At 36.2% G+C, this 25,816-nt stretch overlaps 1 protein-coding gene across 2 annotated transcripts in view; it reads left to right on the top strand.

The window, feature by feature from the left end:
• Positions 1-2,414: 2,414 nt before the first annotated feature.
• The window catches only part of LOC106868081 (uncharacterized), a 53,929-nt gene continuing 30,527 nt past the window's right edge, over positions 2,415-25,816 (top strand). For both annotated transcript variants that reach the window (XM_089345295.1, XM_089345294.1), the window contains exons 1-4: positions 2,415-2,570; positions 9,295-9,380; positions 14,610-14,764; positions 19,439-19,598. In XM_089345295.1, coding sequence (XP_089201421.1) covers positions 9,297-9,380; positions 14,610-14,764; positions 19,439-19,598 — 399 coding nt within the window. In that variant the 5' untranslated portion in view covers positions 2,415-2,570; positions 9,295-9,296. The remainder of the gene's footprint in view (positions 2,571-9,294; positions 9,381-14,609; positions 14,765-19,438; positions 19,599-25,816) is intronic.

The raw sequence follows: 25,816 nt of genomic DNA, 5'->3' as shown, positions 1-25,816 counted from the left end.
TTACACCCTACAGATATTTTAAGATATTTTGACGACATATTGAAATGTCATGGGTCCATTGAACCCTAATCTATTACAGTATTAGGTCCTTACTGTAGATGAAGAAGGTGAGTTATTTAGTACAACGCACTGGCGTTCAGTGTGTGGGCTTGATAAAACGTTCAGTCCCAAAATATGTCATTGCAAAGTAATTTTAAACGCAGTCGTATAAATCAGGATTTATATCATATCTGTCTATAAGGAATCGCAATGAACTTCCATTCACAACTTAATTTATATCATTCTATACTCACTTTTCTAAAGCTATATTAGAAACGATTGGCTACCTTCGCAACCAACAGACCATCTTATATTTTATTATACTTTCATTAACTCAGCGGATACATTACCTACAGTGAATTCTTATTTTCAGAGAATCCGTTCCCCTTCATTTCACGTTCAAGTTTAGGTTTTTAGTCTGCTTCCATCACCTATTTTCTGTATGTATTATACATTGTTTTGGTATCGTCTTACCTATTACACCTACGTACATGTATACACGTATACACACACACACACATACACACATATATTTATGTGTATATATACATATATACTGATAGATAGATAGATAGATAGATAGATAGATAGATAGATAGATAGATAGATAGATAGATAGATACAACTCAAGGCACAAGGCCTAAAATTTTGGGGGAGGGGTCCAGTCGATTAGATCAACCCCAGTACGCAACTGGTACTTAATTTATCGACCCCGAAAGGATGAAAGGCAAAGTCGACCTCAGTGGAATTTGAATGCAGACCGTAAAGACAGACGAAATACCGCTGAGACATTTCGCCCGGCGTGCTAACGTTTCTGCCAGCTTTCCTTATTATATAATAATAAGGGTGAAAAATTGAATATTAATTTGATTAATATCAATTTAATACCAGTGGCCTAGCATATTGAAAAATCTGAAGATTCAGAAAAATTATATTACATATATATAAGAGGGATGACCACTAAGTGGACATCCATTATGCTAGAAGAAGACCACCTATGGTCTGACCACTAACAAAAGAACAATCTTTTCGTAGTGGTCAGACCATAGGTGGTTTTCTAGCATAATAGATGTCCACTTAGTGGTCATCCCTCTGATATATATATATTTGTGCGTGTGTGTGTGGTGGGGTGAATATATATATATTCACACACACACACACACACACACACACATATATATATTACACCAAGAACCAGATGATCGGACGTAGTTATTCCCTGCTGATCACACAGTAGTTCCTCGTGCTGTTCTCAGGACTAAAGTGTCTAGATGACGGAGCTCATGACATTCCCCCTAAACAGAGCAGCCGTCCATCGCAGGGTTGTTTACTTATTTACTTATTTACAGCTAACTTGATTAGAACAACGTGAAATAAGGTATTTCACTCAAGAACCTTTAGACCCCTTCTTCAGGGGATCGAAAAATTCAACACATGATCAGGAGCATCACACCCAAATCTTTAGGCAGCACAAGTTGACAATGTGTGTGGCTGAGTGTATGATTATGTTTCTAGTTGGGCGTTGGCCAACAAAACCGACGATTAAAAATTTAACAAGAAAAGATTTAGGCTTTTATTTGTCACGTGGGCATCTGTGTGTGTTTGTGTGTGTATGTATATACACACACACACACACACACACACACACACACAGACACACACACACACACACACACACACACACACACACACACACACACACACACACACACACACACACATATATATATATGTATATATAACAAATGAAAGACAGAAGATGGAATATACGAGAATTTATTATTAATCACAACAATTGCTCCGGCACATCGAGCATCGACTCCTCTTGTGAGACACACAAAAACTGGTTCAGGAGTATCCAGTGGTGCAGGCGTATCTCGTCGGGTGATAAATAAATAAAAAAAATCTAGTTAAAATGACTGTTCCATAATGCAACTTTCCGTTTTGTAGCGAGTAAAACAGCCAGACGGAGGAAAATTCTTTATGTATATAGAAGTTCCAAAAATAAAATTGCAGAAGACAAAAAGAGAAGCGAAAACTTAATCCAGCGAGAAAAGTATTGAAAATAACCGTTTACCGATTTGGATGTATAAACGCCCTCGAGCAAGCAGCATGGAACAAGTACACACGCTCATACAAGCAGCAGCAAAAATGTGAGCATATGCATATAGATATTCAAACAACAGTGAGAAGCTTAGACCATACTGAATTATAGTTTGACAGGATAAATTGTAAACATAATTCAAATTTGAATGAATAAGTTTCATAAAGAAATCCGTGTCAACAAAGTAGCCTGTTATTGAGAGAGAATAATAAAAGTGTTAATAAATAAATAAATAAATAAATAAATACAACACAGCAAAAAATACCATTGGCTGAGATTACTTACCTCCTGTTTATTACAAATATATAATTAAGAAACTGAAAACGATTTCCTCATTCCAGCAAGCGTGAGCAATCTCGAAACTCAAAGTTTTCAACTGAAACGATCTAAACACAAAATTTATTCAACTGAAGACGTCTTCCTTCAGGTAAGGAAAACATTTTCTTGTCTTAAATTTTGCCTTGAGGTACACTTTCAATGTAAAACTGGAAATAGAGTTTACGTATATGTGCATGTATGTATATCAATATACAGGTGTGTGCATATATATATATATATATATATATATATATATATATATATATATATAACTTACGTTGTAAATTTGCTTTAGAAGTGTTGCGATGTATTGAAAAATAATTTTTCTGCAAAATTAGATAGTTTATCCTGTTCATGCTATATTATTAGCATTATCCTGCGTTTGAGAATAAAATTATTTCCTGGTATATATATAGTTGAAATTTACAGAAAAACAAACGACGAAGAGAGGTGTATAAACAACAAGCAGGTGTATTAGTTTGACGCTCGGGAAGGTGAGAAAGTGTTTTACGTTTCGAGCCGACGCTCTTCAGCAGAAAGGAGCACAAGGAAATAGACATAGTTAGAATAAAAAGAGAGAATATAAAAAAACTTATTGAATTAGCGGTCAGCCATGGCGACTATATATATGCAGGTGTTAGAATATCGCAAGAATACAGGAGGAACGTGGCTGGAGACTGTCGAGGCTAACTATGTGTGGATGTCCTTTTGTTTGTAAGATTACGCTTCATCTGATGATTACGATTTTTTGCGATGAAATAATCTTCTCATTCTTCTATTTAAAAATACGTATGATACAGCTGTAATGAGCTGACAACTATCCATCGTCTGTTATTATCCATTTGATACATACATGTGTGTGTATGTGTGTGTGTGTGTGTGTGTGTGTGTGTGTGTGTGTGTGTGTGTGTGTGTGTGTGTGTGTGTGTGTGTGCATGTGTGAACGTGCGTATATACATATATATCTATACATATGGGTATAAAATCGTTAGGGATATCTGACTGTCTGTCTGCCTCACTCTCTCTTTCTTCTTTCTCGATCTCTGTATGTATAATATATGTGCGCACGCGCGTGTGTGATAGGACGTGCTTCGTATATGACAGTTTTCCATCCAGATTTTGACACTTGATGGTACCGTCTTCCGCGGATACCATCCACTTTCATCGATCAGCACTTCTTTATGCAGCTGTCTTCATTCATACACATCAAATCTCTAAGCCAACGTAGTCTTCTCTCTTGCATGCATTTGATTCCTCTAATCCCCAACTTTTCTCTCAATACATTTGCATTTTGTCATAAATGCGCACTAATGTTGCACATCCAACGGTGCATACTACCTTCGTTTCTCTCCAGTCTACGCATATCTTCTGCACATTCAGAACCCATGTCTCACTACCATGGAGTATAGCCGTTCGCGCACAAGCATCATACAGTCAACCTTTCCCTTTGAGAGAGAGTTCTTTTGTAGCCAACCGAAGTAATAGTTCTCTGAACTTCCTCCACCCAATTCTTATTCTAGAAACAAAACTGTCATTCTAGAACAATGGTTCTCGACCATTTTCTTAACTTTGGACTCCTTTGATTCCAATTTCCCTCAGATTGACCTTCATAGCCATTCAGTTTTTAAAACATCGTTTTATCATGACCGATATCCAAACTACAGTGGAAAAGGCTAGCCACTGGATCTGGTTTTAAAAAACAGACGACGAGCGATGGCTAGAAGAATATTGAACTTTATTTAATAACCAGTTTATCTAGCAAGCGGGGCCTCATATTAGTTAGGCGGAGGCGGTACGCATTGATGCCCCGAAATGGTGCGCATTCTCTCCTGACGACCCCATACACTTGATGGTTTCCGGCGTGCGGAGTTCTCAACTGGTAGCATATGTATGTGCAAGTTGTTTGCAAAACAACATAGTTTTATAATTAAATAATACAAGAAATTGTATAAAAAACATTGTTAACACATTTTGTGTACAACCAATTTATAGCATATTTATTTTCACTAACAAAATCTTCTATAGATCCCCAAGGGTCATGTGAACCCTGGTTGAGAAGCCTTGCTCTAAATGAATATATGTTCGTATCATGAACCCTGCTTTTGCTAACTGATTATGTACCTAATTGTTTCGGTACCTGATCGTTTACGATCTTCCATAATCACTAGAAGACATATATGCCTTCTCAATTCTCACATCCTTTGAGTCAATGGTACATCGAGGATGGAGGGGTTATAGATCTGTAGAGGCTGGTAATACGTTTTCAGTAGACTGGAGCATCATGAAAAGAAGGGTCCAGAATGATGAGGGTCTACCAGCATTTATTTTGATTGTTTTTCAGCTCTCATAGCTCTGCCATTTGTGAGACTTTGACCCAGCCAACAGATAGGAAGACCAAAGCTGGGTAGAGCATTTATATACATACATACATATGTACATACATACATACATACATACATGCATATATGTGTGTGTATGTGTGCGTGAGTGAGTGAGTGAGTGAGAGAGAGAGAGAAAGAGAGAATGTTTGTGTATGTGCCTGCATGTTTGTGTATGTGTACACAAGAGTGTACGCATACATAGATACATACACACATTTGTGCATACACACTTGCATATACAAATATTCACGCAGACGCATACACAATCATATTCTCTCCCTCTTTCTTTCTATCTTTCTCTTTCTTTCTCTCTCCCACATACACGCACGTATAAATACATACACTTACGTGTGGATCAAATGTTGGGCGTAGCCGAGTTGATATTCGATAAAATCTACTATACAAAATGTAACAACAAAAGATATTATTTGTTCCCAATCACAAAATCATTTCCATAGGTATAGGCGCAGGAGTGGCTGTGTGGTAAGTAGCTTGCTTACCAACCACATGGTTCTGGGTTCAGTCCCACTGCGTGACACCTTGGGCAAGTGTCTTCTACTATAGCCTCGGTCCGACCAAAGCCTTGTGAGTGGATTTGGTAGACGGAAACTGAAAGAAGCCTGTCGTATATATATTTATATAGATGTATGTATGTATATGTTATATGTGTGTGTATATGATTGTATGTCGGTGTTTGTCCCCCACCATCGCTTGACAACCGATGCTAGTGTGTTTACGTCCCCGTAACATAGCGGTTCGGCAAAAGAGAACGATAGAATAAGTATAGGCTTACAAAGAATTCGATTTTTTACTAAGAGGTCGATTTGTTCGGCTAAAAGGCGGTGTTCCCACATGGCCGCAGTCAAATGACTGAAACAAGTAAAAGAATAAAAGAATAATAAAGAAAGGTTTATATAAGGTACATGCATCGGTTATGGTGCATGTGCACGTGTGTATGTATATATATATATATATATATACACATAAACACAAACACACACATGTACATATCTATATATCTATATATACATATATTTACATGTATATATCTATACCAATATATTTGGAGGCGCAATGGCCCAGTGTTTGGCCAGCAGACTCGGGGTCGTAGGATCGCTGTTTCGATTCCCAGACCGGGCGTGTGAGTGTTTATTGAGCGTAAACACCTAAAGCTCCACGAGGCTCCGGCAGGGGATGGTGGTGAACCCTGCTGTACTCTTTCACCACAACTTTCTCTCACTCTTACTTCCTGTTTCTGTTGTGCCTGTAATTCAAAGGGTCAGCCTTGTCACACTGTGTCACGCTGAATATCCCCAAGAACTACGTTAAGGGTACACGTGTCTGTGGAGTGCTCAGCCACTTGCACGTTAATTTCACGAGCAGGCTGTTCCGTTGATCGGATCAACTGAAACCCTCATCGTCGTAACCGACGGGAGTGCCATGATATATCTTTATACCGTAAATCTTCGAGTATAGACCGCCCTTGAGTATAATACGCAGGGGATTTTTAGGGGGTTGTACCTCTGAAAAACCTAAATCTTATGTATAATACGCACCCCTACTCTAACTTGAGTCAAGGAGGTTTATATAACGTCCTTGGTTTGTAAACATATATACGGTAACGTCCTTTATTATTATTGTATATATAACATAATGCAAACGTGTAGCTTTTTGTGCTCTTTGTTTGCAGAAAATATAGAAATAACTAATAATGTCAGTGAAAAATAAATATAGCTTAAGGTATTACCTTAAGGTATTTTCGCGCCCGACCTCACAAAATGCGGACAGCAAATAGAGACTCGGACATTGCTTAGAAAATATTTTTCATTTCGAACCTCGTATATAGTACGCACTAGGGATTTTGACCTTTAAATTTTTGGAAAAAAATGCAGATTATACTCGAGGATTTACGGTATATAAATATACACACACACACACACACATATATATATATATATATATATATATATATATATATATATATATATATATATATATATATATATATATATATATATTTATCTGTCTACACGTGCTGTACACGATTTCTTTTTCGTCTTTGAATTTTTCCCTCCTTCTTTCCGACGAAGAGCTATGTTCAAAACGTCAAATTCTTTCATTTCGTCAAGTTAATACATTTCCTTTGCACGTCCTCTTGTCCGTAAATTTTATTTGTTTACTTGAATCGTGTGTTTATTTGAATTGACTCTGTGTGTGTGTGTGTGTGTGTGTGTGTGTGTGTGTGTGTGTGTGTGTGTGTGTGTGTGTGTGTGTGTGTGTGTGTGTGTGTGTGTGTGTGTGTGCTTATGTATTCATTTATATGTATTTGAGCCCAAACACGGAATTTGAGCCCAGAACACGAGGACAGAAGAAATATCCATTTTTTATCATATTGGTTAATAAGCTTTCGTCTTGAGCAGCTAATATGAAACCTTCACTCTCTGCTTTTAGCCCTATTATTATCATTATTATTATTATTATTTTTATTATTATTATTATTATTATTATTATTATTATTATTATAATCATCATCATCATCATCATCTTCATTATTACTATAGTCTCGCTTTATCATAGGTTTTGTTGGAGCTCCTGGAGTCTTGCAGGTGTAGCGGGCTTACTACCTACAACCTACGGTACCATGGTATCTGTTCTTTTCAGCTATCTAATACTTTCCTGGTTACCAAGGTGGTAAACCGTTTGTAACAGTTCTACTAAGCACTCTATTCCAATTTCCTTTATATTCCCCGTGATGCCTTCTGGTACTGTCCCCAAGGACCCAACAATAATTGGCACTATCTTCACCTTCTTCATTTTCCATAGCTGGGTTATTTCGTACTCAAGAGAGTTGTATCTGTCTATTCAACTTCCTTCTTGACTATTCGTGTCTCAAAAAGGCATGCAGCGTCAACTATACAGAATACGTGGTGCACCTTGTCCACCACCACTAGGCACCTGATTTGCTTGGATTGAGGAATCCCAGAGGATTTTGCAAGTCTCCTACTCCGCCACTCTCTGAGATTTGTACTCATACTCCGTCTTGCCTCTCTCTAACCTCCACTTTTCACACATTTTCCAATGTAACACATTCGCTACCTGATCGTCTCGCAAAATTTGTAGTGGATACACTTGCTCATTCCTAAGGTTGAACTTCCAGATTTCGTGGCCAAAGCTCGGTTTTGCGCTACCAGTATAATGCTTTCGGTCCCTTTTTTTAGGCTTCCTTTTCATCAGCCAATTCCACCCATTTTTTCCAGCAACTTCTCATGTAGCTACATGGAATAGATTGTGTAGTTCCTTCTTGCGTAATTCTTCTTCACCTCGTCTTTGTATTCTTCCTTTGTTTTCCCTTTTTTCTCTGCTCTCAATACTCCCTCGTTCCTAACTGTCACTAGCAAGATTTCTTTACTTTGGGCTACGTATCTCAATAAGCTCTCGAATACGATACCCACGCAGTCTTCCACACTTATCAGTCTCCTTCCTCCATTTGCTCTCCTCCTGTATAGGCGATCAGTGTCTGCACATGGATTATGGGTTCCATGCCATGTTAGGAGCTTTCGTGTCTTCCTAACTACCTTTTTAACTCTTCTGTCCACTTCAGGATTCCAGCGCCATAACAAGCTACTGCGACTGCGCGGGAGTATATTGCCGAAATTATATTACTAGCATTCAGCTTTGAAGCCAATATTTTTCTCACTTGCCTCAGATACTCTAATTTTGTCTTTTCCTTTGCGTCATGGCGTTTGATTCCATCCATATCCACAGGTATTTATAGCTGGACTGAGGTTGAATTTCCTTCATCATTTCATCACTTGGCAGCAATATGCCTTCTGTCCTGGCAAACTTTCCTCGTCTCATCACCATCGTAGCACATTTTGAGAGTCCAAACTCCATTATTATTGTTGTTGTTCTGGTTTTGGTGGGGGGGGGGTGATCTTGATGCTGGTGGTGCAGGGTAGCAGCTGGGGACATTTATGACTTTTCCCTTAAATGAAATACTGGTAGGTAGAATGACAAGAGGGTAGTCAATAGATGGCCACTGTCAGCAAGAATACAGGGCAGGGCTTCTCGAAGAGGTATGGGCTGTGGAAAATGTTATAAGGACCGTGGGCCAGTGAGACAATGATGGTATGAATATATGAAACACAAGGTGTACATGAGTTTGGCTTAAGCCATGTGTTAATGGTTGATATATCTGGGTTGATATATCTGGGTTATCCGGAAGGAAATTTATTAAGTGTTTAATAGTCTTAAGAATATTTGCAAACTTTTATAAAGCCACTTGTTGGTAATATCAAGAAAAACATTCAGCTATCAATAATGCTTTAGATAAACTAAAGTTTAGAATATTTATGTCATTTTATGGGAGTTTTGAAAAATATGGTCGTCTTTATTTTGTTGTTTAACTCATCTTTTAAGATTTTTAAAACTAATTTCTTTTTTAATCAAAAGACATGGATGTAAATAAGATTATAAAGAAAATTTTGGAAGGGAACTTTCAGGATATCAAACGACTTATTAAAAAATGTCCGGATAAGGTAAGTTATCCTTATATTGCATTTTCAATACTGAATGTTTATTATTTTATATCCATTATTAAATCTTCCTAAGTAACCACATATATTTGTCCATAACAATTCATTTCTTTCTTCAACTCTTCCCTCTAATCCTCATCATTGCCACTTTTTATGAATATTTAGCTGAACCTTGAGGCATGTCAGAATTGATGGAATGGGAGTGAGAGAGAAACCCATCCTCACACACTGCACTGGAGTATTCTGGCAGAAAATATTCAGTCCAAGAGATGAGGGACAGATGGAGTCCTTAGATGGGTGATAACTTAGTCAAGAAGTTCTCTTTCTACAAACAGTTGAAGGATTTCCTGATGTCATGGGCTACACCCTTTCTTTTGCAGAATTTGTCAAACATTTGAAAACACTTATGTGTCACATAGGAACCAAACCCCCACTTAATCTGGCTTTATAAAACTGTATTGCTGCTCATTGGATATATAAAGAAAGATATCCAAAGGGACATTTATGACTTTTCCCTTAAATGAAATACTGGTAGGTAGAATGACAAGAGGGTAGTCACTAGATGGCCACTGTCAGCAAGAATACAGGGCAGGGCTTCTCGAAGAGGTATGGGCTGTGGAAAATGTTATAAGGACCGTGGGCCAGTGAGACAATGATGGTATGAATATATGAAACACAAGGTGTACATGAGTTTGGCTTAAGCCATGTGTTAATGGTTGGATCAGAAACTAAAGTGAAGTGGTGACGCATCACATCGCATATTCACTTATTGGGGGATGACGTTGTGGTAAGTAGTCATCCATGTGAATACTAGAAGCCAGAGGTAAATTAATCTGACCTGATATTAATTGTGAGAATATTAAAAATGTGGGATATCGAATCATAACAAGAAAAGGGACATTAAAAAATGCTTGCTTAGTGAAACAAAAACACATTTAAAAAGTTTGAGAAGCACTGGCAGAGAACTGTCATGGTTGGGGCGCAACGAGTTGAATGATTCTGTAAAATGTATAGAGGTTCTCTTAGTAAGAGAGCAGAAGATTCGAGAAGGAAGAGAGCTGACAGATGTTGAAATGCAGAAAAAAACATCCTTTATCTTCTTGATGACCATCATACATGTATTTAAATGGGGGACAAACGACTGCCAGTTAGTGATGGTAGGTGTTTTCCTCCAGATGATGTCCATACCGTTGTTCGTCTGTACAGATGTAATACAGATGTGTATGAACCACTCACACATTCTTACATGCTGTATGGCTACAAACTAATGAAAGCCCTTCTACTGCTGTCTTATTTAGGCTCAAACTATTCACTGATATTTTAATATTTCTTATTTTCTCCACTGTTTCCTCTCATTTGTATCTACTTTTTCACACTTTGAACACATTTAACAGAGGTTGGTGTCATTCAGAAGTTCCCACAAATATCAAGTCACAAATAATTACTATATCACAGCTCCAGTGACTAACATAAAGAGGTTTGTCAAGTAAATCTCAGGTTGCTGTCTCACCAGACATATAACATCTGAGAGGGGGCATGCTACAACTCTCTCTCCTTCTCCTTCTCTTTCTTCCTCTCTCTCTCCTCGTCCACCTCTGTCAGTCCGTTTCTCTCCCCCCTCTCTCTTTCTTTCTTAAATCTACTTCATATTTATAGCAGTTGATAAAAGTGTTGCTACGTATAATTAATACATGCAAGTCATTCTCTCTATTTCACACACACACACACACACACACACACACACACACACAGAGTGTTATATATGTGTGTGTATGTGTATATATATATGTGTGAATATATATATATATATATATATATATATATATATATATATATATATATATATATACATATATATATACATATATATATATATATATATATATATATATATATATATATATATATATATATGTATGTATGTATGTATGTATACACACACACATATATATAAATATATATCAAATTATTATTGAAATACAAAAAAGTCAACAATTTGTTTCGACTTATATACATTATTTTATTCATAAACAATTCATATCTATTCTTTTACTCTTTTTTTTTTACTTGTTTCAGTCTTTTGACTGTGGCCATGCTGGAGCACCGCCTTTAGTCGAGCAAATCGACCCCAGGACTTATTCTCTGGATGCCTAGTACTTATGCTATCGGTTCTTTTGCCGAACCGCTAAGTTACGGGGACGTAAACACACCAGCATCGGTTGTCAAGCAATGTTGGGAGGACAAACACAGACACACACATACATATATATACATATATACGACGGGCTTCTTTCAGTTTCTGTGTACCAGATCCACTCACAAGGCTTTGGTCGGCCCGAGGTTTTATTAGAAGACACTTGCCCAAGGTGCTACGCAGTGGGAATGAACCCGGAACAATGTGGTTGGTAAGCAAGCTACTTACCACACAGCCACTCCTCTCTTCAGGGTTTTCGTTCAAAAAGACAGACGAAATTCCATATAAAAGGACTTCCAGATTGCAAAATAGTGATTCAAAATACTTGTGTTTAGGAACGTGAGCATTAACTATTCAAATACAAAACAAGTACAATAAAAGAACAAAATTATAACAGACAAAATAACAAATTTAAAAAAATCAAAAGATGTTTGTATATATCTCAAATAATATTAATCCAAATGCATTTAAGTCGAAAACAACAACTGGCTATTTTAAAAATATATAATAACAATACATAGAGTATCAAAATTTTACTAAATTTAGAGACGGTAATAAAACGTAAATCGCTATTCATTCTATAAATATGCCTATGCATGTTCGAAAAAACATATTTCTAGTATAACAATTATTTATTTATATGCAATACTTTTCATGTATTTATAATTACTCAGAGAAAATATATATATATATATATATATATATATATATATATATATATATATATATATATATATATATATATTATTAATATAGTATTATATTAATATCATGATAATATGTAATAAATCTCTTTTATTTACAGTTACTGATATAAGGATTATCCAAAACAACTAACAAAAGTTGGTCCTTGGTTATGTAGTGTATCGAAGGGAGAATTCCGTAAGAAAAAATCAACAAAAACTTAGTTACAGCGTATATAATTAAATATCAAAATTTTATTAAGTCGTTCAAAAGTAACTAAATTAGAAGTTACTGAAATACGGATTATTCACAATAATTAACAAGGAATTGTCCTTAATCTCCGTAATCTACGGAGAAGCAAAGATTAAGAAGCAAAGAGGCAACGCGTTGCTGATTTGCTCCACGTAGGAAATAGCATCAAGCGAATTTCCAAGTTGTTTAATGCGTCATTAAGCACAGTTTACAACGTCAAGAATCGTTTGGATAACATCAGAGGAATTCAGACGAAACGAGGCACTGGAGGAACCAATAATAAGCAAGATCCAGCGTTCCTGACTGCCCTCAAATCTAAAATTTTGAAAGATCCAACCACATCCAATGGGAAAGCTGGCAACTGATATAAAATTTGCTGCCAAGAAATGCTGTTCACTGTGATTTAGGGCTGCAATCCTCTGCATAAACTCCACCCGACCTATTCAATAAATGTCAGGAGGCTTGAAAAGGTAACAAAAAAAAGGGTTGCTCTTCCTCAAGAGGTCTGGATCCAATTTTTAAAATATTTTGTGACGGAAAAATCCTCACTGTGGAAACTGTTGTGAACAGACGAAATGATTAATTTATTACTGAATCACCATCTCAAGTCAAGGGTGTCTTCAGAGCAAAGTATCCTGCTCAGGTGATTGTTTTGGGAATTGTGGCATCAGATGGCAAAAAATGCCCCTGCATCTTTTCAAATCTGGTGAGAGAATTGCTGCTGATGTATATAACAAAGTGTTATGCTATCATGTCTTGTCTTGGTTTGAGGCTAATTACTCTGAAGGTAATTATGTGTGGGGTCAGGATGGAGCGTCTGCTCATATAGCGAAGAAAGTGCAAAAGTTTTGCAAAGACAGTCTTGCTGAGTCATGGCCTTCTGATTTCTGCGCCTCCTCCAGCCCAGATCTGAATGCACTTGACTATTCTATTTGGGGCTCCTTGATGTTCATCCTAGCACAGAACACCTTAAGCAAGTTTTGAAGGAAGAATGGGCCAAATTGTCTCCACATTTTCTTATAAAGAGCTGTGGAGCTTTCAGACGCCGTATCCAATTGATGACAGAAAGTAGTGGTGGACACATTGTGTAGAATCTCTGTTACGGACAGTAATAGTTTGTGTATAAATAATTTTGCTATACGTCGACTTTTCCATTTACAATAAAACATTTTCAAATTCCGTTTGGCTTCCCCCAAGTTTTGCTTCTCTACCCTGTGTGTGTGTATATATATATATATATATATATATATATATATATGGTGGTTGTCTACTCCTTAAACAGAGTTTGACCACCTCCTGCACCTACACCTTAGCCCTTTCATGGCGTCTGATGTGGCTTTTTAAACCAGACAGTGTTTTGAAAAAACACCCACACAGATTGCACCTCTGATTTGCACTACCAATACCTGCAAGTAAGTTCTGCTCATTGTGGATCCTAACATGTCTTTTAAGACCCCCATTGGATTTGCAAACCCTCTGGCACACACCACATTCAAATGTGTTTGTCCCTCTATATATATATATATATATATATATATATATATATATATATATATATATATATATTTCTTTTATTCTTTTACTAGTTTCAGTCATTTGACAGCGGCCATGCTGGAGCACCACCTTTAGTCAGGCAAATCGACCCCAAGTCTTATACTTTGTAAGCCTGGTACTAATTCCATCGATATCTTTTGCCGAACCGCTAGTTTGTGGGGACGTAACCACACCAGCATCGGTTGTCAAGCAATGTTAGAGGGACAAACACAGACACACAAATATGCACACACACACGCACACACACACACACACACACACACACACACACACACACACACACTAACATATATACATCAACATTTTACTTTCGCTTTCCATGGTGGCAGAGGTTGTAAAAGACTTCATGGTTTTTAAAGTTACTGGTCTCCCAGATGGTTGGGAGGTCCCCCTCACTCACTCACTCACTCACTCTTTTTCCAGTCATGCATATCCCTTACTCTCTGCCTTTCTGTCTGTCTCTCTTTCTCTCTCTTCCCTCCCTCTCTCTCCCTCTTTCTCTCTCACTATTTAATATATTTCAAAAGCCCTCTCATTCTTCACTTCAGATTAATGAAACGAATTCAGACGGCAAAACTTACGTGATGGCTGCTTGTGAAAGGGGCAACACAGAGTTAATAAACTTGTTGGTAGAGAATGGAGCTCATTTGAACACGAAAGACAACGTATTTGGTTTTACAGCTTTGCATTATGCTGTGAAGAGGTAAGTTCAGAATTAACTAAAATTTTCACATTTATTTTTCTTTCTAAACATCTTGCAATTCCAGCCAGATGAAAAACGAAAGGCAATAGGGCCCTATGATGAACTTCTTACCACAATAGAGAAACACATATTACCCGCTTTCGGGAACAGTCAAAAATGGCAGACACAGAGGTATACTGAGAAAGAGGTGTGGAAACAACATTTGTGAATGGTTAGGCCTAGGGATGAGAGACATAGTACAAGAGGCAGAAGGCAGAGACGGGTGGAGGGATCTTGTTGCAAGGTCATCAGTGGTGCCCAGACGATCAGCCAGACTATGAGATATGTAAAAATTAATGGAAGACGCGAATAGAAACTGCGCGTTCGTTTCTCTTTTTGCCATCTGGGATTTTCTTTTTGATCTTCTACATAAATGAAAATATTTCCTCCGACTGGCTGCTTTTTTCTTTTTTTCTACAAAACGAGAAGTTACATTGCAGAACACTTATTTTAACGATTTGTATTTATTTTATTTATCACCCGACGAGATACATCCGCACCGCTGGATGCTCCTGAACCAGTTGTTGACTGTCCCACCCATAAGAAATCGATGCTTGATGTGTTGAAACAAATGTCGTGATTAATAATAAATTCTCGAATATTCCATCTTCCGTCTTTCATTTGCCATATATATATACGTTGGAGGTGGAAACGGTAGAGAAGTAGACCTAAGATATTTTAATTTAGAAAGAAATTAATAAAATTATTTATATAGAAAATACAAAATGTTTCCGGTTTCGATGATGAATTTCATCTTATCTAATATAAATAAAAATTTGGAATTTGAAGTAAAAATAGTCCGTATATATCTTTGTTTGGTGGTTAGAACATGTCTGACATTTTTTCGTAAAGTCTTCTTTAGATATAGTTTGTTTGTAAATAATTTGGTATAAAGTTCAAGGTGTTAAACAAGGAGAAGTGTGTTGTTTGTCTGAATGAATCTTTGTGGTTTCCTGCTGAGGTAGTGGCTTAAAAGTATTTATCGAATGGGTTTTATGTCCAGCTCTGTGTGTGTATGTGCGTGTGTATGTGTGTGTATGTGTGTATGTGTTGCGTTGAATCTTCTTTCAATATATATGGAATGTGACCAGCTGTGTGTTAATGGGTGTGTATGTTGTGATCAATGTCTTATTAAGAATTCTATTAAGGAACTGCGATGTTTTCTTTCGAGTGTCTTCAGCTGTGTATTGTGTGTGTGGTTGTGTTTGTGCAGTCATATATATACATATATATATACATATATGTATACATATATACATATATGTATACATATATATATACATATATATATGTATATATATATATATATATATATATATATATATATATATATATATATATATATATATATATATATATATATATATATATATATATATATATATATATATATTGATAAAAGATTTAAGAATTGATGTAAGGTATTTTCCAAATCAATAGTTCTTATTTATTGATTGGTAGTGGTTGAATCTATATTCAACTGTGGTTTATACTTGTTAATAAGTTGTCTTTATTTAGTTTTTGTTGTTCGTTGAAACAATCTGACCACCTGTACAGGGGGAAAGATTTTGAAATTGGGGAAATCCATTCCTGCACAGGTTGTAATGTGAGTGCTTAAAGTGATTTTCCTCGTGTTTTTATCTCGGATCTGATGGCGATGAATCGTCATTCTGTTGCGTAACCATCCACCCGTGTGATTACGTAAATCAGGTTTTCTGTGTTGCAGGTGAGATTGGATTTAAATTTAAAGATCTGACCGTCTTTGAATTTAAATTCTGGTCCCTCAAGTGCCGCAGTTTGTTCTTCTGCATTTTGTGCCAGTTGGGTTGAGGGTTTCTTTGTGAGTTTTTGCTCCAGTGAGAATAATTTTTAGTGTTTGGGGGCTGTCTTTTGCTTTTGATGATTTGTTGTTTTTCTAAGATTATTCTAATTTTTTCATCTGAAAATAAAATAGAGGTGCGGTATTTGTGGATGGATGTGATCAAATATTTCGGTGTTTCTGAGATTGAGAGTTGACACAAATGGTAAGACACTTTTTGTTTTGCTTTTTGTTTTCCTAGGTTCATCGATAACCATTTGTTTATGCCGTTGGTGATTATGCGAGGAGTGAAGGCTCTTTCGATAAGTGTGTCCTTCAGTTCGTCTAGTCTTTGCTCCCCTCTTAGATGGTTCTGATACCATGGCACAAATTCGTTTGGCCAGGTTTAAGGTAATGTTGAGCTTGGTGTGTTTCGGCTGACATGATGTAAAAAGAAGATACTGTTTGGATTCAGTGAGTTTGTAGAATGTGTCCGTTTCTATTTTCCCATCTTGATTTGTGATTAGGATATCCAGAAAGACGAGTTCTTTGGGGTTAAACTTCATTGTGAATTTGATGCTATTGCTTAGGTTGTTTAACATATTTTAAAATTCAGGTTGTCGATGTTTTCCTGCTATAAGATAAAGCAAACATCCAGGTGTCTTTTCCAACTGTTTCTGAGTTGTGTATGGAACGTGTGACCGAATATTACAAGATATTGGTAGTAGATCCTTTATTCATGGACTCCCATGACTACGTTAGCGTACATGGAGGCTACTTTCGTACCCATCACCGTTCCTGATGATTGGTAGTAATCCGAACCATTGAAGGTGAAATAGTTGTTTTCAAGAATTGAATCTGAGCCCAGAGCACTAATATATATATTACTGTAACTTGTCACCAATTATGTAGTATCACCACTAACAATGACGATACTAGTTTTACACTATAAACGTGTAGTAACAATAAACTTACGACGAGGAAGGGTAACAACAATGTAATAATCAGAACAAAGTTTTCACGAACTATACGCGAACCAGCAAACGATATTCCCACAAACGACCAATACGATACCTTATGACTTGCTGCAATTAACGCCTACTCTCTGTCTCTCACTCACTCAAACCGCTACTCCTATTTACAGTTCTTTGGTCAAGTCTGTTCTCGCAGATGGTGTCGTGATTCTCGCCACAACATCTCGCCTTTTGAGATTTCAACTTCATTAGCAAACAAAATTTTATTTTTTTAATTTTATATTTATTTATTTATTTATTTCTCTCCCTTTTAAAATCCTTTTTTAGGGAGTTCAGTAACTTTTCCGCTTAGGAGTTATTTCTAAATGTTGAGTCTGTTTCCGTTTCTTGTTACTGGTCAGTTTTTTTCAGTGCTGGCACATCGAACATGTCGTAAAACACTTCCATTGGAATTTCCTTCCTTTTTCTGTATGTCTGGATTTTAATTGATTTGGGTTTCGTTTATGCTCCCATCGTAGGCCTTTTATTCAATACATCATGTTTCCAATTCTTTTAGTTACTACACCATCCTGGCAACTCCCTTTACCGTTCTTGTACACGTCGAAATGAACTTTATCTCCGACATCAAAATGTTTAGTTGCATTTTTTCCGGTTTCTCTATACTTTTTTTTCTGTGGCAACAATTTGTCGAAGATAAATTTTATCTTGCGCGTGAACACTCCCTCTGCAGGCGACTTGCCTAAACTGATATTTGGATTGGGCGTTATTCTGTACATCTCAAAGAATTTAAGTTAGCGCTTCGTCAATTCCCAACTCGTTCTTTGCTTTTCTTAATGCTCGCCTGAAAGTGTCTACGAATCGTTCTGCTTGCCCATTTGACCTCGGGTGGTAGAGCAGGGTAAACATGTGCTTCATTGAATGCATTTTGCAGAATTTGTTAACTTGTAACCTGTAAATTGAGTTCCATTGTTCGATACTATAATGTCCAGAACACCATTTGAAGCAAATAGTTCTGGAACTTTATTGTTGCCTTCGAAGTAGGTTAATTACGCCTACATACTTCCAGCCAATTTGTAAAGCTATCCACAATGACCAAGTAGTACACACCATTCATTGGTCCAGTGCAGTTTATATGTACCCTGAACCACGGACTATCAGTCTCAGGCCACGACTGGTGTTTCCTTGGCTGCTAGCGCACAACTTGTACATGACTTTACCAAATTTTAAACGTTCCAGTCCATTGTCGGTCAATACACGTAACTCATCAAAGCTTTCATTCGCGACCTCTACAGGTGTCAACTATAAAATTCATGTAATACACGTTTCTGTAATGCGGTTGGAACTATCACTCTTTGTGCGTATATTAATACATAGTCGCAGAGTGAAAAATGGTTCGCGTTTCTCTTTTGTTTATTTTCCAAGGCTTTCTTCAGTTTCATGATGTATTTGTTCTCCGCTGTTTCACTTTTTACATCTTACACAGTCACTGGCAGCTCCTGAATGACATTAAACATAATATTTTTTATTTCCTTTCCTGATTGTAATGCGGTTATCACTGTATCTTCCAGCAGTTTTGCATTGTTTGGAATTAGCTTAGATAAACAATCCGCATGACCAATTTTCTTAGGAAGAAGGAATGTACTCCATCGCAAAGTTGTAATTTAACAATATTGTACTCCAGCGTTGTAATTTATTTGCAGTATGGGAAGAAATTTCTTTCTTTTACGCGAAGATTGATAGTAACGGTCGGTGGTCAATCGAAAGCCGAAAACTTCTACTGTGCAAAAATCTGTGTAATTTCTGAGTGTATATTTATGTAATTACTATGTCAATGTCTATGATGTTTCTATTTCTTACTTTCAGCCGTCAACTTGATGCTTTGACCACTTTAATGAATCACGGCGCTGACGCAAATACGAAGGACAACCAGTACTACACCCCTCTCCATTTAGCTGCGTTGAGCGGGAAAGAATGGAAAGATTTGGTGGCAGCGTTATTACGAACAAAAAGGAAGGGGTTAAAGGTTAGTCAAGATATACATATACATATATATATATATATATATATATATATATATATATATATATATATATATATATATATATGCATTATAGAACAAAGAATGGACTATATACCTGTTGTCACTTGGTTATCTATAGTCCGATGATATTTCGGAATTACAATTCCTTCTTCAGATCTTATTTGCTGGAGTCTCTAAGATCTGAAGAAGGAATTGTAATTCCGAAATATCATCGGACTATAGATAACCAAGTTACAACAGGTATATAGTCCATTTTTTGTTCTATAGTGCATTGTTATACCATTCTAAACTTTTTATTCTTTACAAACAATACACAATGCTTCAAGCGAACTACAATACTCTCTTATATATATATATATATATATATATATATATATATATATATATATATATATATATATATATATATATGGTGGGGTATACGTGTGTATATATGTATACATAAAATGTGTGCAGGCACAATCGTGGGTGTGTGGTAAGAAACTTGCTTCCCAACCACATGGTTCCGGATTCAATCCCATGCGTGGCACCTAGTGCATGTATTTTCTACTATCAAAGCCCTGTGAGTGGATTTGGTACACAGAAACTGAAAGAATCCCGTCGTATATATATATATATATATATATATATATATATATATATATATGTGTGTGTGTGTGTGTGTGTGTGTGTGTGTGTGTGTGTGTGTGTGTGTGTGTGTGTGTGTGTGTGTATCTGTATTTGTCCCCTCAACATCGGTTGACAACCGATGTTCGTGTGTCTACGTCCCCCCGTAACCTAGCAGTTCGGCAAAAGTGCCTGATAGAATAAGTACTAGGCTTACAAAGACTAAGTCCTGGAGTTGATTTCTCCGACAAATGACGGTGCTCCAGTACGGCCGCAGTCAAATGATTCAAACAAGAAGAAAAGAATAAAATAATGCATATATGAAGTAAATTGTGATGTGCCAGTATATATCTTTGTGCACCAACCAACATTTTTCGTTTTTCATATATATTAAATTTTAAAATAATCGTAATCTACTCAGAAAATTATTACTAAAAATTTCATAAAAATCCATCCATATATATCTATCTATCTATCTATCCATATATAAATATATATATATATATATAAATATATATATATATATATATATATATATATATATATATATATATATATATATATATATATATATATATATATATATATATATATATATATATATATATATATATATATATATATATATATATATATATATATATATATATATATATATATATATATATATATATATAGGAGTAACTACGTGGTAAGTAGTTTCCTTACCAACCACTTGGTCCCGGGTTCAATCCCACTGTGTGCCACCTTGGGTAAGTGTCCTCTACTATTGCCTCGGGCTGACCAAAGCCTTGTAAGTGGATTTGGTAGATGGAAACTGAAAGAAGCCCGCCGTATATGTATGTATGTATGTATGTATTTGTGTGTCTGTATTTGTACTCCCACCATAGCTTGACAAATAATGTTGGTGTTATTACGTCCCCGAAACCTAGTGATTCGGCAAAAAGAGATCGATAGAATAAGTACTAGGCTTACAAGGAATAAGTCCTGTGATCGATTTGTCCGACTAAAGCCCATGCTCCAACATGGCCGCAGTCAAATGACTGAAGCAAATAACAAAATAAAAGAAAAATAATGTATAAATATATATATATATATGTATGTATGTATGTATGTATACTCCTCATTTTGAGCATTCAACGACAATATGAGTCTTGAAAGACAGAAGCTCCCATGAATTCCAAAATAAAATTTAGGATTTATGTAGGGTCAAATTTGGGAAAAAACAGGGCAGTGGGGAAATAAAAGGAAACCGAACGGAAACAAACATGGACGGTCGTAAGGCCAGAATGAGAGGAAAATAGTGTACACTGCGAGAAACATTTTCTTTGAAAAGAGAAAAGATAGAAGAGAGACAAAGAAAACGTCCAATCCTTTAAACGACGTGCAGGAAAAGAAAGATGGTCACGTGAGGAAGAGATAGAAGGACGATAGTCACGTGTGATCAATGAGAGAGAGAAAAGGAGAAAGAAGAGAGAGAGACAGACAGACAGACAGAAAACGGTGAAGGGGAGAAAAAGGGAATTAGAGAAGGATGGGGTAAAAAAGTATAGAGTAGAGTCGCATCAAAAAGTTTAAGATAAACTTACTTGGAAATAGATGCGTGACGTTCAGTTAAATAATAATATAAATAATATATACATGTTTGTATATATATATATATATATATATATATATATATATATATATATATATGCATATATGAGTACAGGACGTCACCAACTGTATAAACAGCATGAAGTACGAGAACAAATGAGTTAAATACTCAAACATTGAGAGAAAAAATGAAAAACAGGACAAACTCATATTGTCGTTGAATGTTCGACATGAGGAGTAGATAGACAGCCGACAAATGATGAAGGGTCCTTCTTTATGTTACTTGTCCTGTTTTCCATTTTTCTCTCGTTACTTGCGTATATATCTCGTTTGTTTTCGTACTTCATGTTCTTTACTCAGTTGGTGGCGTCCTGTACCAATATATGCATATGCATATATATATATATATATATATATATATATATATATATATATATATATATATATATGAAGCTGTGGGGGCGCAGGAGTGGCTGCGTGGCAGGAAGTTTGCTGTTTAACCACATGGTTCTGAGTTCAGTCTCACTGCGTGACAACTTAGGCAAGTGTCTTCTACTATAGTCTCCGGCCGACCAAAGCCTTGTGAGTGGATCTGGTAGACGGAAACAGAAAGAAGCCCGTCGTATATATATATATATATATATATATGTGTGTGTGTGTGTGTGTGTGTGTGTGTGTGTGTGTGTGTGTGTGTGTGTGTGTGTGTGTAGTTCGGTAAATGGGGCCGGTAAGAATAAGTCCTGGGGCCGATTTGTTTGACTAAAGGTGGTGCTCCAGCATGGCCGCAGTTAAATGACTGAAACATTTGAAAGAATTAAAATATATATATGTACAAGTTGCAGACGATATTCGAGGACATGCATTTTAGTCATTATTTTATTTGCCTAATTGTTATTGATCTTCTATTTAACAAAATAACAATGACAGGCCCCATGCTTACTAATGAAATGTAAATGCTGTGATTGTGGCTTTGAAGGCTAATCATGGTGATTTAGAAATTTCTCGTTTTCTGAGAGCTGCAAGATCTTTTGTCCACGAGATTTGGTGTGCGTTAGAGAAAGAAGATGGAAGCGTATTACCATTATCAAAACGTAAAAACATTCCAAACGCTCTGATTCTATCAGGACACCTACATTTATTCATGTTATTAAACAAAACATTGAAGCCTATCCAAGAAATCAATGTGGTCAATTGCAAAAAAATTCGTGTGCCAGAAAAACAATCAGAAATGCTGTACATGATGACATCAAATACAAATCTTACGTGGTGAGGACAGGTCAATTCATGTCAGAACAAAACAAAAGAAAACCGTTTAATCAGATCCAAAAGGCTTTTGAACAAACTTAAAAATCCACCAGAAGATGGTGTAATTTGGTTTTTCTCAGATGAGGAAAACTTTGACCAGGACCAGAAAACTAACAGAAGAAATGACAGATGGCTATGTGCAACCCTTTCTTAGGTTCCAAGAGTAATACACACAAAATTTCCTGCAAGTGTCATGGTTTTGGATGGTGTTAGCAATGAAGGACATGTGATGCCTCTTCACGTTTTTCCACAAGGCCTTAAGGTGAATGCTGCTGCGTATATTGAGGTTCTGGATAAATTGTTAAGCCTTGAATCAACAGTGTATGCAATGGAAGGCCCTATGTCTTTCAACAAGATTCTGCACCATCACACAAGGCTCGACCGACACAAGAATGGATAGCCGACAATTTACATGATCACATCACCCCCAACATTTGGCCTCCTAATTCTCCAGATCTCAATCCACTGGATTACTATGTCTGGTGCATCTTTAAGAAAAATGTCAATGAACCCACCCCCCACTCCCATAGCACTAAAGATTCATTGAAAGCCGCCGTAGTTCGAATCATGTCCGATACGAACAAGGGCCACTTAATCTAAACTTGTAAACGATTTCTACACCGCGTAGGGATAGTTATTGATGCTTATGGTGGTTTTATTGAATTAAATTATTAAACTGATAATTCAGCTTTATGTTTATGCTATTTTTATAGAAATACAGATTTTTTTCCTGTTATTATATACGCGTTCTTTTTTTAACCATATATATCTCTTTTACTCTTTTATTCTTTTACTCGTTTCAGTCATTTGACTGCGGCCATGCTGGAGCACCACCTTTAGTCGAGCAGATCGACCCCAGGACTTATTCTTTGGAAGCCTAGTACTTATTCTATCGATCTCTTTTGCCGAACCGCTAAGTTACGGGGACGTAAACACACCAGCATCGGTTGTCAAGCGATGTTGGGGGCGACAAACACAGACACACACACATATACAAATATATATATATATATATATACATATATACGACGGGCTTCTTTCAGTTTCCGTCTACCAAATCCACTCACAAGGCTTTGGTCGGCCCGAGGCTATAGTAGAAGACACTTGCCCAAGGTGCCACGCAGTGGGACTGAACCCAGAACCATGTGGTTGGTAAGCAAGCTACTTACCACACAGCCACTCCCGCGCCTATACCACACAGCCACTCCCGCGCCTATGCACACAGCCACTCCCGCGCCTATATATATATATATATATATATATATATATATATATATATATAAATATATATATATATATATATATTTATATATATATATATATATATATATATATATATATATATTAGTCGTGGCCGAGGTCACAATATAAGTGAGGTCGTACTTGTGATCGTCGCCAGTGTCTCGTAACTGGTCGGTTAATATCACTCTTCACTTGTTGGGCGATACGCTGTGCTTGTGAAGACCTGTCGAACCGAGAGAAATCGTGGTTATGGTTGTTGACAGTACTTCCTAGTTGACACCCGTGCCGGTGGCACACAGAAAATACTGTTCGAGCGTTGGGCCTCATGGGGGCAGTGACAGGTTACCAAACCTCTGTCGATATACTGCGCTTGTGTATAACTGTCAGGCCGAGTGAGACCGTAGTCGTGGCCGTTGCCGGCGTCAGGTCCTTGGCACCCATGCCAGTGGAACGTAAAAAAAACCCCCATCACACTCTTGTAATGGTTGGCATTAGAAAGGGCGTCGAACAGTAGAAATCTTGCCAAATCAGATCGGAGCCTGAAACAGCTTCCCGGTTTACCGTTTTCAGTCAAATACTGCAATCCAAGCCAGCATGGAAAGCGGACAATAAATGAAGGTGATGATGATGATGACGACGATGACGACGACGACGACGACGATGATGATGATGATATTATATATATATATATATACATATATATATATATATATATATATATATACATATATATATATATATATATATATATATATATATATATATATATATATATATATATATATATATATATATATATATAAACAGCTTTCTGCCCACAGCGCCCTCATTTTGTTTCCTCATAACTTTCTGATGATTCCTTTTTTTTAATGAAAATTATTGATTTTCGAAGGCGTAGATGATGATTATGTTGAGCGAACGGAAATCTTTCATGAGTTTCAGATCAATCAACCTCTTTCATTGTTGAGATATTGGAAAGAATGGATTTCTAGAAAATTCCATTAGAAAATGTTTATTTTTAAAAGCGTCAAAGGGAAACACCCACATTTATGCATATAAATTTATAGATACATATGTATCTATCTATCTATCTATATATATATATATATATATATATATATATATATATATATATATATATATATATATATATATATATATATATATATATATATATATATATATCTACCTATCTATCTATCTATCTATCTATATATATATATATATATATATATATATACGCATATACATCATCATCATCATATATATACATATGTATACACACATGCATATGTATAGACACACATATTTTGTAGTTCAGTGAGCTTTTTATTTTGGTTATCTTTATATTTTTATATCGGGCTGTGGTATTTATTCGTTTGTATATATGTATATATATCCAAAGTTTTGAATTTAAAAGAGAGTTTTGACGCTGATATCCATTATTATTG

This window comes from Octopus bimaculoides, chromosome 29 (genome assembly GCF_046866305.1).
Source record: "Octopus bimaculoides isolate indiv1 chromosome 29, ASM4686630v1, whole genome shotgun sequence".
Lineage (NCBI taxonomy): Eukaryota > Metazoa > Mollusca > Cephalopoda > Octopoda > Octopodidae > Octopus > Octopus bimaculoides.
Note: the sequence above shows the minus strand (reverse complement) of the source record. Positions and strands in the feature narration are given on the sequence as shown.